The 20,911-nt window shown below is 38.4% G+C and overlaps 1 protein-coding gene across 2 annotated transcripts in view; it reads right to left on the bottom strand.

The window, feature by feature from the left end:
- Positions 1 to 894: 894 nt before the first annotated feature.
- DERA (deoxyribose-phosphate aldolase) overlaps positions 895 to 20,911 on the bottom strand; it is a 145,583-nt gene continuing 125,566 nt past the window's right edge. The window contains exons 8-10 of one of the 2 annotated variants that reach the window (XR_007717835.1): positions 19,468 to 19,617; positions 18,649 to 19,160; positions 895 to 5,237 (exon numbers count right to left, since the gene is read on the bottom strand). Coding sequence is in view for 1 of the 2 variants with exons in the window: in XM_050749484.1 (XP_050605441.1) it covers positions 19,104 to 19,160; positions 19,468 to 19,617 (207 nt within the window). In the remaining variant the exon portion in view is untranslated. Of the gene's footprint in view, positions 5,238 to 18,562; positions 19,161 to 19,467; positions 19,618 to 20,911 lie in introns of those variants that run through there. The other variant, XM_050749484.1, reaches the window with a different exon arrangement.

Genomic DNA, 20,911 nt, shown 5'->3' with positions numbered 1-20,911 from the left:
TCATCACTTCAAACATGTATAATTTCTTTGTGTTGGGGACATTTAAACTCTTCTACCTATTTTGAGATATATAATCAATTATTGTTAACTATAGTCACTCTACTGTATATCACACACTAAAACTTATTCCTTCTAATTGTGTGTTTGTACCTATTAACCAACCTTACTTCATTTCCCCCTGCCCCACCCCCAACCTTTCCCAACCTTTGCTAACCATCATTCTATTCTGCCTTACTGAGATAAATGTTTGGTTTTTAGCAACCATATAAGTCAGAACATGTGACGTTTGTCTTTCTGTGTCTGTCTTATTTAACTTAATATAATGTCCCCAGTTCCATCCATGTTGCTAAACATGACAGAACTGCATTCTTTTTTATGTCTGAATAGTATTCCATTGTGTACATTTACCACATGTTCTTAATTCATCCACTGATGGACATTTAGGTTGACCCTGTATCTTTGCGCTTGTGAATAGTGCTGCAATCATCATGGAAGTACAGGCATCTCCCTGATATGCTTATTTCCTTTTCATTGGATAAATACTTAGTAGTGAGTTTGCTGGATTGTATGTATTTCCTTTTTTTCTTGAGATGGAGTTTCACACTTGTTGCCCAGGCTGGAGTGAAATGGTGCACGATCTCGGCTCACCTCCACCTCCACCTCCTGGGTTCAAGCGATTCTCCTGCCTCAGCCTCCCGAGTAGCTGGGATTACAGGCATGTCCTACCATGCCCGGCTAATTTTTGTATCTTTAGTAGAGACGGGGTTCTATTTGTAATTTTTTGAGAAGGCTCCATAATATTTGCCATAATGGCTGTATTTACTAATTTAAACACCAACAGTGTATAAGAGTATAAGAGTTCCCTTGTCTCCTGTCCTTATTAGCATTTGTTACTTTTGGTCTTTTTCATAATAGCCATTCTAACTGGGGTGAGATAATATCTCATTGTGGTTTTGATTTGCATTTTCCCTGATCATTATTGGTGTTGAGCATTTTTTCATATAATTGTTGGCCATTTGTACGGCCATTTCTTTTGAGAAATGTCTATTCAGAGCATCTGCCCATTCTTTTTTTTTTTTTTTTTTTTTTTTTTTTTGGTTTTAATTTTTTGAGACAGGATCTCATTTTGTTGCCCAGGCTGGAGTGCAGTGATGTGATCACAGCTGACTGCATCCTCAACCTCCTGGGCTCAAACAATCCTCCTCGCTTAGCCTCCTGAGTAGCTGAGACCACAAGCACGTGCTACCACAAGTGCCTAATATTTTTAACTTTTTAGTTCAGGTTTGTGCAATAAACCTACATGTGCCAGTTTGTTACATAGGTAAATTTTTGTCCTAGGGGTTTGTTGTACAGATTATTTCATCACCTAGCTATTAAGCTTAGTACCCATTAGTTACTTTTCCTGATGCTCTCCCTCCTCCCACTCTCCACCTCCACCATCTGACAGGTCCCTGTGTGTGTTGTCCCCCTCTATGTGTCCATGTGTTCTCATCCTTTAGCTCCCACTTATAACTGAGGACACGTGGTATTTGGTTTTCTGTTCCTGTTAGTTTGCTAAGGATAATGGCTTCCAGCTCCATCCACGTCTCTGAAAAGGACATAATCTAATTCTTTTTTATGGCTGCATAGTATTCCATGGTGTTTATGTACCAAATTTCCTTATCCAGTCTATCACTGATGGGTGTTTAGGTTGACTCCATGTCTTTGCTATTGAATAGTGCTGCAATGAACATTCACATGCATGTGATAAAATGATTTATATTCTTTGGGATGTATACCTAGTCGTGGGATTGCTGGGTTGAAAAATATTTCTGCTTTTAAGGCACTGAGGAATTGCCACACCGTTTTCCACAAAGGCTGAACTAATTTACACTCCCACCAATGGTGTATAACTATTCCTTTTTCTCCACAATCTTGACAGCATCTGCTTTTTAAAAAAATAAAATAAAAAATAATAGTCATTCTGACTGGTGTTAGGCGGTATCTTATTGTGGTTTTGATTTGCATTTCTCTAATGATCAGAGATGTTGAGCTTTCTTTTGTATGTTTGTTGGCCACATGTATGTCTTCTTTTGAAAACTCTCTGTTCATATCCTTTGCCCACTTTTTAATGGTTTTTTTTTTCTTGTAAATTTAAGTTCCTTATAGCTGATGGATATTAGACCTTTGTCAGATGCATAGTTTGCGAAGATTTTCTCCGATTCTTTAGGTTGTCTGTTTACTCTGTTGATAGTTTCTTTTGCTGTGCAGAAACTCTTTAATTAGCTTTTTTGTTGCAATTGCTTTTGGCGTCTCCATCATGAAATCTTTGCTTTTGCCTATGTCCTGAATGGTATCACCTAGCTTGTCTTCCAGTGTTTTTATAGTTTTGGGTTTCACATTTAAGTCTTTAATCCATCTTGAGTTACATTTTCACATATGGTGTAAGGAAGGGGTCCCATTTTAATCTTCTGCATATGGCTAGCCAGTTATTCCAGTTCTATTTGTTGAATAGGGAATCCTTTCCTCATTGCTTGTTTTTGTCAGATTTGTTGAAGATCAAATAGTTGTAGGTGTGTGGTCTTATTTCTGTGTTCTCTGTTCTATTGCATTGGCCTATGTGTCTGTTTTCATACCAGTACCATGCTGTTTTGGTTACTGTAGCCCTGTACCATAGTTTGAAATTGAAATTGGGTAGCATGATGCCCCCATCTTTGTTCATTTTGCTTAGGATCGCATTGGCTATTCAGGTTCATTTTCAATTCCATATAGATTTTAAAATAGTTTTTTCTAGTTCCAGGAAGAATGCCATTGGTAGTTTGATAGGAATAGCATTGAATCTATAAGTTGCTTTGGGCAGTATGGCCATTTTAACAATACCAATTGTTCCTATCCATGAGCGTGGAATGTTTTTCCATTTGTTTGGGTCCTCTCTCATTTCTTTGAGCAGTGGTTTGTAGTTCTTCTTGTACAGATCTTTCACCTCCCTAGTTAGCTGTATTCCTCAGTATTTTACTCTTTTTGTGGCAGTTGTGGATGGGGGTTTGTTCATGATTGGGCTCTCAACTTGACTGTTGTTGGCATATAAAAATTCTAGTGATTTTTCCACATTGATTGTGTATCCTGAGACTTTGCCGAAGTTGTTTATCAGCTTAAGAAGCTTTTGAACTGAGATAATGGGGTTTTCTAGATATAGGATCATGCCATCTTCAAACAGGGATAGTTTGACTTCCTCTCTTCCTATTTGGATGCCCTTTCTTTCTTTCTCTTTCCTGATTGCCCTGACCAGAACTTCCAATACTATGGTGAATAGAAGGGGTGAGAGAGGGCAACCTTGTGCTGGTTTTCAAGGGTAATGCTTCCAGCTTTTGTCTATTCAGTGTGATGTTGGCTGTGGGTTTGTCACATACGGTTCTTACTCTTGTGAGGTATGTTCCTTCAATACCTAGTTTATTGAGTTTTTTATGTGAATGGATATTGACGACTTTTCTGCATCTATTGAGCTTATCATGTTTTTGTTTGTTTGTTTTTAGTTCTATGTGATGAATCACATTTATTGATTTGTGTATGTTGAACCAACCTTGCATCCCAGGGATAACGCCTACATGATCATAGTGGATACACTTTTGGAGTGGCTGCTGAATTCAGTTTCCCAGTATTTTTTTGAGAATTTTTGCATCAATGTTTATCAAGGATATTGGCCTGAAGTTGTCTTTGTGTTCTCGTCGTTTTTATCTCTGCCAGGTTTTGGTATCAGAATGACAATGTCCTCATAGAATAAGTTAAGAAGACATTGGGCACATGGGCTCATGTGTGTAATCCCAGCACTTTGGGAGGGGGAGGCAGGTGGACCACCTGCGGTCAGGAGTTCAAGGCCAGCCTGGCCAATATAGCAAAACCCCATCTCTACAAAAAACAAAAATTAGTTGGGTGTGGTGGCACACAACTGTAGTCCCAGCTACTCAGAAAGCTGAAGCATAAGAATTGCTTGAACCCGGGAGGCAGACATTACAGTGAGCTGAGATCGCACCACTGCATACCAGCCTGAGCCACAGAGCGAGAGTCCATTGCAAAAATAAAATAAAATAAAATAAAAATAATAATAAAATTGTTTAAAAAGCCTAAATTAGGAAGGAATCCTTCCTCCTTAATTATTTGGAATAGTTTCAGTAATTCCTAGACTCAAGTGAACCTCCTGCCTCAGCCTCCCTAGTAGCTAGGACCACAGGCATGCACCACCATACCCAGGTAATTTTTTTTTTTTTTTTTTTTTTTTTTTTTAGAGGCAGGGTCTTGTTTCTCAGGCTAATCTTAAACTCTTGGTCTCAAGAGATCCTCCCACTTCGGCCTCCCAAAGTGCTGGGATTACAGGTGTGAGCCACCATGCTTCGCCAGGTTGTGCACTTTTATTGCCAAAAGACCCTTCTTAAAGGCTGTATCAATTCATTTTCCTACCACTGGAACATAGGTATACCAATTTCCTACATTTCTGCCAACACTAGGTATGCCATTCTTTGTAACTTTTAAAGAATTAGGTATCTAGTATAAATTGTGTTGACTCCCTGATATAAAACCTCCAAGGGCTCTCCATTGTCTATAGTAGTCATTCTCAAACTTTTTGGTATCAGGACCTCTTTATAGTCTTAATAATTATTGAGGGCACCAAAGATCTTGGTTTATGTGGTTTATATTTATTTCAAATGGAAAAAAAAAAAAAACCCTACTAGTGAGACATGACATTGTTTTACATTTTCACAAATCTCTTTAGTGACTGGCTTATTCTATTATAGTAGAAGTGGAAATCTCATATCTGCTTCTGCATTTGATCTGTTGCAATCATGTAGTCTCCAGGACACTCCCTGGCACAGTCATGAGAGAACAAGTGTAGAAAAGGTAAATCATGTTTTAGTATTATCTGAATGCAATTTTGGCTTCATGAATCCCCTAGGAAGTTCTTAGGGTCTTCTAGGGCTGTCCAAAATATATGTTGATAACCACAAAGTCCAAAGAAATAAAGTCTAACTATTTAAAATGTCATACTATTCCTTTCTTGATTTAATACTAAACCTTCCTCAATTATCCTCTCTAGCATGGTCCTTCTTAAAGTCATGCAGAATTCTGACTACTTCTCAAAAACATTATGAATTCTCAGTTCTACATATTTTTGCACTTACCATTTTCTCTTCCAAGAATGCCTGTCTCTGGCTGCTATGCTGGTGTTTGAAGCAGCTCAATACCTTCTCCAAATTCAGAATAAACTGAGACAAAACAAAAAAGCAAGCAGATAGAATCAAGTAATGCCTTTATTACCAATAAAGTTGATTTTGAAGATTGTGGGCTAATATACGGTAGCAATGGGTTTCCTGATACTCCATACCCAAAACTTTACAGACCCATCGACCCAGGTGCAGAAAGCACTAGACAACTGCAAGCTTCCCCCAAGTACATTTCCCTGCCCCATTATAATTATTATTATTTGAGATGGAGTTTCACTCTTGTTGCCCAGGCTGGAGTGCAATGGCACCATCACAGCTCACTGCAAGATCACCTCCTGGGTTCAAGTGATTCTCCTGCCTCAGCCTCCCAAGTAGCTGGCATGACAGGTGCCTGCCACCAGGTCCAGCTAAGTTTTTGTATTTTTAGTAGAGATGGGGTTTCACCATATTGGCCAGGCTGGTCTCAAACTCCTGACCTCAGGTGATCCACCTGTCTCAGCCTCCCAAAGTGCTGGGATTACAGGTGTGACCCACTGTGCCCGGTCCCCATTATTAAATTTTGATAATGAAGGAAAGGCTCACTACAAAGAAAAGGGTGGAGGAAAGACTTGAGCAACATACAAACACCCAGTTCCTTATCCTATAGTCAACAAGATAAATCACTCCATCTTCACTGGGAAATGTTAACCAAAAACAACAACAACAACAACAACAACAACAACAACAAACTCTAAGATATTTAAATAGGCTTATTCTGAGCCAATATGTGTGACCATGGCCCAGGAAGCAGTCTCAAGAGGTCCTGCAAAAGTGTGTCTGAGGTGGTCAGGTTCCATGTTGGTTTTATACATTTTAGAGAAACAGGAACTGTAGGTTTTGGTAAGTAACTGTAGGTAAAATCTTAAATCTGTACATGAAAGGTGTACATTGTTTCAGCCTAAAGAGGTGAAGCAGCCTTGCTGTGTGGAGTAACACCCAAGGTTTGCTGTCCCATAGCCAAGGAGAACAAGGACGCAGACACACAAAGAGTGAGGTTAAGAGTGTAAATTTAATAGGCAAAAAAAAGCTCACTGCTGCAGAAAGGGGTCCCAGAGAAATGGGTTGCTGGATCCATGGTGAAATTCAGGGGGGTTTATAGATGAGCTGGTGAGGAGGCAGTGTCTGATTTACATAGAGCATGAAAGACTGGTTGAACCAGGCGTGCCATTTGCATAGGGTGCGAAAAACTGGTTAGGAGTAAGTATCCACTTGCATAGGGTGTGAATTTCTGGCTGCCCCCACCTGAATCTTTTATTATGCAGGCAGGTTCTCTGCCTGAGCTGCACCATGTTGCCCAATTTCTCTATTACTGTACATGTAGTAACAAAAAAGGAAGATGGAGCTTCCATGTTGGGCATGCCTGGCCCTCAGGTAGCCCTTTTCTATTGACACAGCTGCCAGTATCCCCCCGTGCAAGCTTCCAGCTTGCTTATCTATGTTTGTAGCTCAATTTTTCAGGCTGCCCTTCATTACAAAAGAAATGACTTGGGGGCTGCTTATTGTTAGAAGGGAAGCTCTTCCAAGGACTCTGTTGCCCTCACTATCTGCCGAAATAACTTCTTTCTACCTCCTATATCAGAGGTATAGTACCTTGAAGTTGAGGCGTGTATTAGTCCATTCTTGCACTGCTATAAAGAAATAACTGAGACTGGATAATTTATAAAGAAAAGAGGTTTAATCGGCTCACAGTTCTGCAGGCTATACAGGAAGCATGATGCTGGCATCTGCTCACCTTCTGGAGAGCCTCAGGAAACATACAATCATGGCGAAAGGCAAAGGGGTAAATAGCACTTCACATGGCTGGAGCAGGAGGAAGAGAGAAGTAGGGAGGTCCACAAACTTTTAAACAACCATGGCTCCTGAGAACTCACTCACTATACAGTACCAAGCGGGGATGGTGCTAAAACATTCATAAGAACTCCACCCCCATGATCCAATCACTTCCCACTAGGCCCCACCTCCAACACTGGGGATTACAATTTGACATGAGAGTTGGGTGGGGACACAGATCCAAACCATATCATGGGGCTTATGGATCATAGATGGATTTAAAGATTTTCTGTTTGGCAATTGGTTAAGCTTCATCTAAAGAGGATGTCAATAGAATAGAATATTTGTGTTAAGATGGGGGGGTTGTGAGACCAAGGTTGTCATGTAGATGAAGCCTCCAGATGACAGCCTTCAGAGAGAATGTATGGTGAATATCTCCTTTTGTACCTTAAAAAGTGTCAAATGCTTAATCTCTCCTAGATCCCCGAGAGGCCTGCCATATTAACAGAGATTCTCTATAGATGCAAATTTCTCCCACAAAAGACAGCTTTGCAAGGCCATTTCAAAATATGCCAAAGAAATACATTTTGGGCTAAAGCATTTTTATTTCCTTCAGGGTCTGCTATTTGTTATATGATGTTATATCAGAATCAGGTTGGAATTTGGTATCTTACTGCCACAAAGAGTCTGTTTTGTCAGGCTTATGATCTCTAATGTTAATGCTGCCTAGTTATGCCTAAACCTTAAAAGGGAGGGGGTTTAATGAGATGTGTCCAACCTCCCTTCCTTTTGTGGGTAGGAATTCAGTTTTTCAGGTATCTCTGAGATCACCCCGGCCCAGATGCGGGCCATTCAGTCGGTTGGGAAGCTTAGGATTTTATTTTTGGTTTACAGGAAGCATGACTGAAAGAGAAACCAGGAGTGGTATCCTAATTGTTTTCTTTCACATAAAAGGAAACAGGAATGGGGATGAATCACATCCCCCACTGCCGCCTCTCTCTCAGCCCCTCCCCACACATACACACAGTACAACCAATATTCTCTACCTACAAAATCCCTAGTCATACTTAAGCGTGACCTCTTGTATGAAGCTTTAACCTCCTGATGACTTCCCCTCCACCCATAGAGCACTTTTTACATACAAATAAATTCAAGTCATATTAAGACTTACATACACAGCACCGAAGATACAAATACAAATAAGATACTATTTCTACTTTGAAAAAGTTTGGGAAAAGATATCTATGACGGCATCTCTGATATAGTTGTCAGATTTTTATTCCCTACATTTATTCTTTCAACAAATTTAGAAGCATCAAGTACACAGACACCCTCATTCCACCAAATAATAATTTACGCAAGTCATTGCACCATCTGAAATCTTTCTACACCATTTGACCTTCACAAATCTCTACTCAACTTTCACCCTGACCCTGAAATTACTCTCATTTCCTATCAAGATCTAACCAGACCAAGGTCACCAGTAATTATCTCCCAAGCCCAACAATTCGTTTTTTCATCCTTGCTATTTCCCTAGTAATTTTATACTTGGGTGGATGCCTTTCAGTGTTTGTGTGTTTTGTATTTACAGCTATAATGGTAGAAACCTGCAGTATCACAGCTCATTTTATAAGGCTTTGGAAATAACATGGGCCGAATCCCAGACCCTAAGACCCAGCAGTAAATATAATAAAAGCCTGATATAACATGTTTAACCTGGAAGGAGGGCATTGTTTCTGTCCCTTAACAGCTCATTATAGAGATTCCACTTCATTGCTATTTCTCCCCATCTACAAAGCAGCCTACAGACTGCTTAAGAACATGCTCATTGGCTAGATGTTTAGATTAAATGACCTTTAGGGGTCTCTTCTTACCCCCTGAAATTCTGTAATTCTGGTGAGTTTCTTTTTCTTAGAAGTGCGGTGCAAAAGCATCATCTCAAAACAATGCCTAGCTCATCGCAGATAAAAACACAGACACAGGAGCCAGAATAACTGGCCTCAAATCTTGACTATATACATGGTCTTAAGACAAAGCATTTTAATTTTTCTAGCTTCATCAACTCATCTATAAAATGATGATCATACTCATACCTACTTCATAGGCCTGTTGTGAGGAACAAATAGCTGATATATTTAAATCATAGTGCCCACCACTTACGAAGTGTGCAATAAATTATGAACTACTAGTTAGCAAATATGTGTCCAAGGAATTCTACAATTCCATGAACTCCCAGTAACTTACAATATATGTCAGTAGGCACTCACAAAACACTGGAACCTGTTCTTAGGTCTGAATTTTATAGGCCTCATTCAAACCTTTTAAATACCTGGTCTCATCAAAACAAGAATATCTTTTAAATTAGAAAGGCAGTCAAGATTTTTTGAAAACTAATTCTTAGCATAAATACCAGGTATATGCATACTAAATCTACCAACTGAAATGCCATTATGAGATCATGTTGGCATAATTCTATTATATTCAAAAAATTCACATCCATTTTTTTTAAAAGTTCAAAACAAGCATTCACCCAACTGTAATATCTCCTCTTTGCAAAATCTTACTCTAGGTGTGTCAAAAGTTCTAATCAGTCCACCAGGATACAGACACTGACAGCAGTTTAAAAGACATAATCCAGTAACATATTACCTAGTTCCATGAAGCTTGGAAACCGAAACAAACTTTCAACATTGGAATGACTTAAGCAGTGGGCAAATTTGGCACATTTTAGTCATTTTAAAAGCATTAAAACATATTTCAAAGATTTCAAACTTGCAATTATTTTTGCTCCCACTCAAAACATGAAATAAACATTGGTTTTAAAAATATATGTGCTTTTTAATCTATCAAAACAAACAGCTTAATGAATAAAAATTTTCCCCAAACTAAACCATTTTTCATACATTTGCAATGTATCCAGCAGGTTTTAGCAGTCTGAACATAGAAAAGCTATTGGTAAATTGTAGCCCCCTCCTATATTCATATATATCAAACTTCAGGTGTGGTTATTTTATGAAAACTCCTCGAAAAATATGTTTCACACATTTACTTTGAAACTTAATTCACTAGCAAAGCTGCACTTTTGTCTACCTCAGTGACACTAATATTTATGCTTATCTTGTGGACTGGGTCTCACTTTATACATCTTCCCTGTATTAATCCCAAATGATAATTACCTTTTAAATCTGCTTGACAAATACATTTGGAGGACTTACTCTCTAAGATATTTGGCTGGATGCTTTAAGGAGTTTAAAGCTGGTTACAACAGGCTTACCCCTCAAAGAGCTCCCACTCAAGGTGGGCAGAAAAGCAATGTAGAGAAATAAACTTAGCACAAGACTATCTGCTCTGTCCCTGTCCATTTACAAGTTCTGGGCCTAGTGTGCCATCATGATGAAGGAAGGATACACAGGCCAACCAGACTTCTGTTCTTGGACACCACTGCCTGACTTGTTTGCCACTGGCCCCTAATTCCTTCTTCTGCAATCTCCTAAATCCTGGCTCCCTATACTCACCCCAAGCTTGTGCCTTTTTTGACACATTTAGAGCCCCTTATTGATTCAGATTTCTCTTCACTCTTGAGTTCCAGACTTGCAAAGCTCCAGGTTAGAGCCCCTTTGCCAGTTCTGCTTTATAAGAACTACTTAACGTAGACCCCTCTCACTCTCCACTTCCCCCTGGCCTTGCAACCTTCCTGCCATAGAAGGGGAATCAGAAAAAGACACAAGGCAATCATTTTATAAGAACGATACGAAGAATGTTCTACAACTGGTTTCTATACCAGTTGTTAAAGTTAAGTCAGAAAAGTGAGAGATGGCTTCTGGGTCTAAATCTTCTTTTCTGATGTTGCTCAGTGATGAGCTTAAAAGATGCCCAGGAGGTAAAACTAAAGCAGAAAAAGCATGCTTATACTCATTAAAAAATTACATTTGTGTTAACAATTTTTCCGTAGTATCTCATCATGGTGATAGAAAGACTAACTAGAACTTTTCAGTTTCTACACGTCAGGCACTTTCCAGATCCAATTTTATTAATTATTCCCCTCCACATTTCAATGGGTACAAGTTTTATCTGAGGGAGAAATACAGAATAATAACAGATGTCTCAGGAACTGCCACTTAACATCCCCATTTCTTAGCACTTTAGTTTTAAAGTTGCTGTTGCGTCTACTACTGTTTCAATGTGAATCAGAATTTGTATGCATTCCAAACATAAATCTTCCTATTCAAATGTAACATGTATACAAATTCCAACTCCTTGGCTTCAGGCAAAAGCAGCATATCAAAACAGGTGGCATCCTCCAGGAAGACAAGCCTAGAACTTCTATAAATCAATGGGGATAGGTGCATGGGCTGACAGCAGGTTTCCCTGCACCCAATCTGGCATTGAAGAGAAACGAGAGGTGGAGCTAACAGAGAAAGCATATGACAACTCCATATCTGTAGGAAGCAGCCTGTTATTGAGGCAGAATCAGAGAAAAGAAATGCATTGTGAGTAGCCCTAAAGCTGCTAATCTCTGGTGGTGAGGGACAGTTAAGGCCAAAATAATTCACTCAAATACATAATCCTGTGTCATAAAGAATGTATGTGTCTGTCAACAATAAGAATTCCTGCCAGCCTAGAACATGGACAGATGTAGCATTTATTCCACACAAACCTCTTGCCAGTACCTGGTCCAGAAAAAACTTATCTCATTAAAAAATGAGCATCTATGCAAAACTAATCCAAGAAAATAAGAGAAAACAAATAGCGGGGGAAATAGAAGACAAAGAATATTCACCAAGAAAAATGTTTCCATAAAGTAGATGAAAATGTGGGGCAAACATATTGCCAAAGTCTTAAAAACAAACAAACAACTGAAACAAAGCTACTGTATCTATAAAACAAGAGTTCATATCAAATATACAAGAGCTCAGGGACGATAATTCCAGACAATAGAAAATGAAATATAATTTGGTAGAGCTCAGAAAACAAACATTTCACTGAAAGCAACCAGACTGTGCTGAAAACACTGCAAGAAAAAAGGATGACAGGAATAGAAAATAGTATGAAATGAAGTAGGAAAAAAAAACCCCAGAACTAGAGAAAGCAATAGCTAGACAGGACACATGTGCAATAACTGGCATCTTGAAGAAAAGTTAAAAAATAGTAATAAAAAGGAAAACTGTTAAAGATATACTTCAAAGTAACTTTCTAGAAATATGTTTTGGATCTGTAGACTAAGAGGGTACACTGAACCCCAGGAAAAACTGATACAAAACGTTCAGCCTTGAATCTTGTTTTATTAAGGTTACTGGCATTGAAAGAAAAATCTGTTGTTGGACTGAGGCAAAAGTTTAAGTCAGGCTGTTACTATGTACAGCAGTGTTCAATGCTAGCAGACACTGGGGCAATAATACAAGGTCCTCAACGAAATAAAGTGTGTGATCCAAGAACTGTACATGGCCAAATAATCACTAAAGTGTAAAGAAAATAAAATTTTTGAACTTGCAAAAACTCAGGGAATGTAGTCCCAAAGCCCTTCTTCAGGAAACTACTAGAGGCCAAACTTTGAAAAGAATATGAGTGTTGACTGCATTTAACTTTGCAACTGAGACAAAAAACAATTGTGGAGATTATGGTCACAGAACAGAATTTAGATGTTATAAACTCTAATGATGTAGTATATAGCAAAAGTTTGAAGAAGAGGACAAGGTGGTGGGTAGGTATGCTGATTTTCTCATCTGTAGAGAACAGAATATTATTATTAAAGCTGATAAATCATGTAATAGAGCTATAAGTATATTTCCAAGCCTCAAGAATATGTTATAAAAGCTATCTGACATCAAAAATCAGATGAGTTTGGAAGGAAGATAAGGGAAAGAAAGTAGAAAGAAATAATTTCATCATGCTCTCAGTAGGAAGTCAATAGCTGTCTAAATAAACAGAAGCATACGTATTTGGAGGAAAGGGCATTGTCATATATTGCTGGTGAGAGTGCAATTTTCTTTAAACAAAAGGACTCCATAGGACTTCTCTGGACCTATTACATGGGACCAAGAAACAAGGGGCAACTTTGCAGTGTTCAGCTTTAGAGACTAACTGAAAATGGAAATACAGTAGAGGGGCAACATGTTCTTTCTTAACACAAAGCATTAACTGTCTCTCCAGTGCCACCTTGTTATATTGTAGTTGACAACTGTGACACTTGACCGTCCACTACCTTTTGAACACGATATGCCCTGTTCCCCAAGAAGGCAGCCAAAACTTGCTTTCTCAGCTTTTTGTGCAGCTAAGGTACAGGGATGTGGCCAGCACTGTAACAATCAGACATAACCAGACGGGAACTTGATACTCAAGAGATCAACATGAGGAATTCATCTCTGGCCACTGTGATAAACCCAACTTTCAAGGAAGGCAAAGGCGGGGGTTCTGGTATCAAGTGCCCTGAGACAGTACCAATGAGGCAGTACCATCAGGTCTACACTTGATCTTAGCCAAAAGGCCAAGAAGTGATTAAGAGCAGTTCTAAAGAGTGGTTTGAGCATTATTCTTACCTAGCTGCCTCTATTTCTGATGTAGTTTGGATATTTGTCCCTGCCCAAATCTCATGTTGAACTGTAATCCCCAATGCTGAATGCAGGACCTAGCGGAAAGTGATTGGGCCATCAGGACAGATCCCTCATGGCTTGGTGCTGTCTTTGCCATAGTGAATTCTCTCAAGAGCTGGTCATTTAAAAGTGTGTGGCACCTCCCCATTCCACCTCTTGCTCCTATTTTCACCATGTGATGTGCCTGCTTTCTCTTCACCTTCTGACATGATTGTAAGTTTCCTGAGGCCTCCCTGAAGCTGAGCAGATGCCAGCACTATGCTTCCTATAAAGCCTGCAGAACCATGAGCCAATTAAACCTCTTTTCTTTATAAATTACCCAGTCCCAGGGATTTCTTTATAGCGATACAAGAATGGCCTAATAAAACTCTCCACTATCTGGCCATCCTGGATATTCTGTAAGACAGCATGCTTTAAGAATAAGTATCTTTTTTTGCTTAAACTAGGTAGAGTTATGTTGCTTACGATTAAGAACTGTGCCTAAGTGCATTATAGTACTGGCAAAGCAAACACTTAACAAAGCAAAAAACAAATTTAAGACATCCTTTTATGTGGAAAAGACCAAGGAACTAACATTTTCATTTGCTCTAGAGACCATATACACAATACCTTCAAAATAAGCCAAGTATCTGTGAAACATACCATTCCCTAGAACATCTTATCTATTCTAAATGTAAGTTAAAGAATGGGCTCTGTTAAAATATGTCTTGGTTTTAAAGTACATTATATATAAATCACCAAAAATTATAGCATTCCAGACTGGTAGAATCAAATACAGCTGAATCTTACAATCTTGGCTTGCTAAAATCCTTTGGAGATTTTATGGACAATGATTCTAAATTCATCTAATTTATTCTAGGCTCCAAAGCTTGCTTTTAAGCCCAAAGTGAAATCAAGTTCATTGCCTAGTGTGAAAGGATTAAGGGATAATGTCATTTCCATTGTCCCCTCTCCTGTTCTTGGCTATGAAAAGCAGCAAAATATACACATTCATCTTAGAGCTTCATGATAAAGAAGTGCTGCAGCTGGTGAATTTTACTGCTTAATAGATACATTTAATTTGGAATCCAGGTATTGAGTGCAAAGATTTCTAATGTAGTGGTTCCCAAAGTGTGGTTCCCAGAGCACAGCATCAGCATCACCTGGGCACTTGTTGGAAATACAAATTCTCAGGCTCTACAGCTAACTTATTGAATTGGAAATTCTGGGGGTAGAGATGAGACTTGTTTCATATAATTCTTCCAGTGATTCCATTTGAGAAACACTTTTGGCAGCACAACTAAACCATCAAACACAAAGACAAGTCTACTACTGAGAATAGTAAGATGTACCTTCTTAATAACACATTCTAGTCCATTCAGGGAGTCCTTACCTAGAACTTAACTTCACGTGTAGCATAAATTTCATTTCTTCTTCTACAGAGGAGATATAGGACGTGTTCCTAAAGTTTAATATAGAAGTAACTTTTCCTGGGATTGTCAGACATTAAGAACCCTTTGATCTTCTCTTCAGGCTAAATAATCCCAGTTCCTTTAAGCTTTACTTATAATCACTTCTTATAAGGTACTTATCGCTTTTTAAAACTCTTTACCAATCTCCAGAATAAAGAATAAACTTATTTTATTGTTCAAATGAATTGAAAATATTCCCTGTCATTGGACAATAGAAACTAATGCCATGCGACCTAGGTTTCTTAGATTCTACCTGTTTTACAAGATGTACTTCTAAAAATATCAAATTTCAGGTCTGTCCTTTCTAGATATTCCAGTTCTTCCTCCTCATCTGTGTTCTTTTTCCCAATAAAAAGTTTTAGTTCATTGTAAGGTCACTAAGTATTTCACGTATATTGCATTAAACATCCTGATCCTCATCTGTCCTATTAAGTGTGAATTGACCAGATGGATATTCCTCTGACTCTCTCCTGAGCAGGTTTTAGTTAATTAAAAATGATTATTTTTACTACATATTTGATATATCAGCCAGATGTTACCTGTGGTCATTTCTAAAAAGGATCATTTGGTGCTGGTTGTAAAATACATATTTTCTTTGGGAGGCAAAGCCCCTGAGTGTGATGAGAAAAATAAAGGTAGAAATTGATTTCACCTCATACCTTTTTCCTAGCGCCAAAATGGGCATAACATTTCACTGTCTTGGAAGGTAAGATCTATTCAAATTCTTTCTTCTTCTTTATACCTCTGCACTGTGGCCCTATTTATGATGTGTACAGTATCAGGTAGATGGAAGAAAAATTAATATTGGTTTCTCTCTGTACTAGAAGTGTAAGTTAATTTTTCCAAAGAAACAGATTTGGTTTCTGTAAGACATGTATGTATGACACAGCAAACTGTTCTGCTCAATCAGGATGGAGACTGTGTTATATTGTTGGGAGGATGCACTTCCAGATATCTGTAACAGTTCCCACTGCTACCACAGGTCTCTACAAACTATTTTTCATGTGAACCAATTTGTCTGAATTTCTCATCAGTGTTGAAATAATCCAGAATGGGGCAAGAATACTTTAATTATAAAACTGTTTTGTGACAACACGTCATTTCCTCTCCATGTGTATACAAATTAGAATCCAAACAAGCCCCCAGAACACGTTTTTTTCTTCCTTAAAATAAAGTAACATTCAACCCTTAAAAAAAATCATCCAAATTTTTTTGGATGGTCATCCAAAAAAATGACCAATTTGGATGACCAATTTTAGAGGTCATCCAAAATTCTGAGATTCTAACAGATGAAATCAACCATGCTATCACACTATCACTTGGTATAGATTGAGAAGGTTGGTCTCTAAAACACCATTTCGAAGACTCCAAGAGGCAAAGGTGAATCTCTTGTAAGTCTTAAGTTTACATGGTGACAAACATGATTAGATAGAGCAGGGTGCGTAAACAAGCGAGAAATGTTCAGTTCCAAAGACTAGGGTATGTGTTGTAAAATAATTCGTCATGTGGTGGGGATGTACGTTCTGGCATCAGCTCTGACATTTTATGTGGTCTTGCACAAGTGACTTCTCCAATCTGTTTCGTTTCTCAATGTAAAAAAAAAAAAGTGTTGAACTACATGTTCTCTAAAGTCTCTTTATGCTCCCACGTTATGACTGATTGTTTCAAAAATAACTTTAAAGCCTAATATGCTTACTGAACAATTGCAACAGGGCAGGGTGCTTTTATTAACTTAGAAGCTTTAAACACAGAACACAGAAGGTCATTTTCTGATTGTATAAAGCATCTGATCCCAATGTTCTGAAGTACACACATCAGCTTGCAGTAAATCATAGTCACCTCAGAAATGACCTCTTCCTCTTACGTTTTCATAGCAATCAACATTAATGAAGGTGTTCCTATTAAAGTCATCTGTGTTACATTTGATTTCAAGAGCCAGGTAAGGATGTGCAGACATTCCCAGATGAACAGTCCCACAGTCCTTGGAATAAAATTTCCCCCCAAATATAACATTACTTACCTTTAGATCAGGCCATGCTCATCAGCCTCTAATAGATCTGAGGGACTCACTAATCTTAATTTCCTATGTGAATCTGTAATTGTCCACAGAGGTCAATTTCAGTGGATGCCTCATATAAATTAAAATTGAAGATAATGATGCCTGTTCACTTGATCAACTAAAATGACCAGCTGGGTTTAATGGGAGGAAAACAGAACCCCCTGTGAAATTGGAAAAGCTTCAAAGATGATAGACTGTAATTATTTTTCTGTAATGTTTCTTCTCCAAAGGTGACCGGCCATTGCACTGGTGGGCACCTGGGCTAGCATATTATGAGGCTGAATACACGTTCGGAGCCACTGACCATATCCAAAGGCACAAGTCAAAAGTTGGCATCCTGCTAAGGCAATGGGGAAAAACAGAATTTCTTTTCTATTCTTATTTTAGTCATTTCATTTACAGTTAAGAGAGGTGCTCTGAGGGACTTGCTAAATTGTCTCCCGAGAGGCAAATTCTAATTTAGATTGGTACAAAAGTGTTTTCTCTTTTTAGCCATAAAACATTGTCTTGAATTTGTTCTAATTATCCTTAGGGTAATATAATTTTAGGTCTGAAAGAACTTTGACATCATCTGCCCCAACCCATTTTCTTTACAGATGAAGAAACTGAGGTCAAGAGATGTGAACTGACTGGACCAAGGAGTCAAAGAGGGAGAGTTCAGGCTAGAATTCAGCAGGTGAGAAGATGAAACCAAAACTGACTTCCAGTCCAGGTTTTTGCTTATGAGCAACTGGAGAGCCATTCAGGGAAGAAAAAGACTCTCCTGATGAAAATCACCATTTAAAGAAACACATTCTGTAACGAGGTGGAGGTGCTAGCAAGCAGAATCTCCAGAAGAGCGAGGCTGGGACAGACAGACAGCAGAAAAACCAGCCAGCACGAGGCAGATTACCGTCCCCTCAGCTGATGGGAGCTCTGTTTATGTACACCTGACTATGTGTATCGAGGGAAAGGGAGACCTGGGGGTGACTGCATGCACTTGGGAGCCCGCCTGTCTGCTTGGGCTTGATTTTTAACTCTGCTAATTTTGAGCAACCTTTGGCATGTTGCTTAAATTCTTTGTTCCTCAGTCCCCTGTCTGTATAAAAGGATGATTACATCAGTACTTACTGCTATAAGGATCAAACCCCTTACTGTATTTGCCTTACTATTATGAGGATTAAATCAGAGTTAAATAAATTGATACATGTAAAGCTTATTACATAGCAAGTACTGTTAATATCTACTGTTTTCCTCCATTCACTATACCAGAAAATTTGAAGAGTTTCAGAACACATACATAAGTTGCATTCATTAATAATGTACTAGGGTGTTTTACAGATACATACCCAAGGAATCAACTAGAGAGATTCAGAGACTCACTGATCAAATCTCTTTTTATGTTTCACGTATTACTTTTTCATTATGTATTGTAATACTTTTAAGTTTTTTTTAAAAAAATAAACTATAGGAACTTTATTATTTAAAAAACTTTAATGATATTCATAGTTGTATATAACAATGCCAGAAAGTTCATCAGCACGACAATTAATAAAAGCATATACCCATTGCGAAAATGAAAGATGAGTTTTCACGGCAGGAAATTAGTGCTGAATCAGTGACTCCTGAAGTCGTTACAGCAGCACTTGCGGAATGTTGCATTTTCCTTTGCTAGGGCACACTGCTTGGGCAGTTTAATACTGTTTTTTTCCACCTTAGAATTTGATGTTGTCAAAGCTACCATTAACATTTTATTTAAGGGTTTTTAGGAGAAACCCTTCACAAAGTTAATAGTGCAGATCTTCTAGTAATTAAGATCATTTCAGATGTGCCTGAAACGAGTACCACATGTGGATGAGTTTGGTTTTTCCATTCCATTCTTTAAGCTCGGTAGAAATTTTAAGGAGAGGAATGCCAGTTACCTATTACCCAATGTTTTAATTAAATAATTTTAGCAATTGTGTAGAAAAATAATTTTTAAGCGTTGTCCTAAAGAACTTTTCTGGAAGTGGTGACTAATTTAAGACATTGGAAGATCATGATAAGCTGCATATCTTCCAGTCACATGATGGTAAATCTGTGAGGAAAAGCAGAGTTTAATTAACAATCATTCTATAATTATACACATCAGTTAATAGTTATACTATCAAATAATAATGAATAGTTTTAACGAACATTTCATTTTAAAGCCTCACTAGTATGCGCTTCAGCAGAATCTCCACCCTACTCACTTGTGATGGAGGTTTGCTTGGAAGAAAAGGTAGAGGATTGGGTAGGATGAGGTCCATCAGATGAGTTTTTATCTCCAGTTCTCAATTGGACTTTTCAATTCCTTTCTCAAAAACACGTGTCAATTTATTCCAAAGACAGAGATTATTACTCACCTGCCTCTCGATGTCCGAGAGCAGAGTACTGGCACCTATACGAAAGAGTTCTGGCTTCAGCCACTCATCTCCAAGCTCCTCCTTTACAAGAGAGAGCCAAGCAAGGGAATCCTTTGCACTGCGGATGCCTCCTGCTGGTTTAAAGCCTATCTAAATGGGAAGGCAGAGAATAGAACAACCTTTATTGTTACTGGATTTCTTTTAAAAATAATAATATGTTTATTTTGTTGAAAAAAAAAATCTTTTCACTTCATCCAGTGAAAGGGCTTAGATCAGTGACTCATGCCCATTCACACTACAGAAAAACTTTCCCAAGATTTTTGGAAGAATGTCACTGCTTCTGAAGAGATACCACTGAGGGTTAGTAACCCTCATTAACATTTCACTTATTGGAAAGTCATAAATCTCAACCATCTAGACTATAGCTGTGAACCTGGAATAAACAAGGAAGGTGTCAATACATAGGAAAACAGATTACAAAAGCCCATTCATTCTACATTTCTACAAGTAAGCCTGTAGAGTCACTTCTCAGCCTTCATCTTGAGGTTCAAAAGACACACGCATTTAAAATCAAAGGACAGAATCAGCAAGGCTGCAAGGTTACCCTAACCAAACTGGCAGCAATACAGCAAGGAAAGTTGACAGTTGTTTTAATCAATTTAACTGCAGGGATTTTTTTTCTAAGTTGCAGGCACACACAGCTCTAAAAAGCTGGCAGACCAGTTACATAAGAGCAGTAGAAAAACACCATGGGGGGCTCCTCATACTCCAGTAGTCTTTAAGGGTGGACCATAACACAGCCCAATTCAGTCAATATCTGATATTCGTAAATGATGTCCCTGTATCCATTAGGAAATGAAAGATATGTTCCATATATAATAAAACTGATATATAATAAAACTTACATGTTTCGGGAACCTGGCTATGCAGTACAGTCGGGAATCTATAGATATTAGTGGTCAGAACAACACCTCAGAGCCTGAATACTAAATCTCTCACATTTTACCACTCAGGGCTATGACTGGTTGCCCCAGCAGATGACTGCTAACAGAATGCTAGAGAAGGGAGACATTAAATGAATATAGTCTATTATCTACCCAAGCAGGAAACCTTCTAGTTTAACCCAAACTCCACCATTCCCTGGCCACACCACACCCAATATTTAAGTCCTGCCAATTCTACCTCCTTACTTTCCTTACCCCCCATATGCACACTTTCTGCTATACTCTCACTTATCAGTTCTCACAGGAAGTATCAGTTAAAGTCTTTTAACTGGTTTCCCTGCCTCAATTACACAACATCACACAACTAAGCAGTAGCAGTGCAGGGATTCCAAAGGTATCTGCTGTTACTCTGGAGCCCAAGCTATGACTCTGTAAGGTAGTAGGCGGGTTAAGTAGGATGAGGTTATTTGTTGAGAAGAAGCCAAAAAAAATCAATTAGT

This window comes from Macaca thibetana, chromosome 11 (genome assembly GCF_024542745.1).
Source record: "Macaca thibetana thibetana isolate TM-01 chromosome 11, ASM2454274v1, whole genome shotgun sequence".
Taxonomy (NCBI): Eukaryota; Metazoa; Chordata; class Mammalia; order Primates; family Cercopithecidae; genus Macaca; species Macaca thibetana.
The sequence above is the reverse complement of the archived record's forward strand: the minus strand, read 5'-3'. Positions and strand labels throughout refer to the sequence as shown.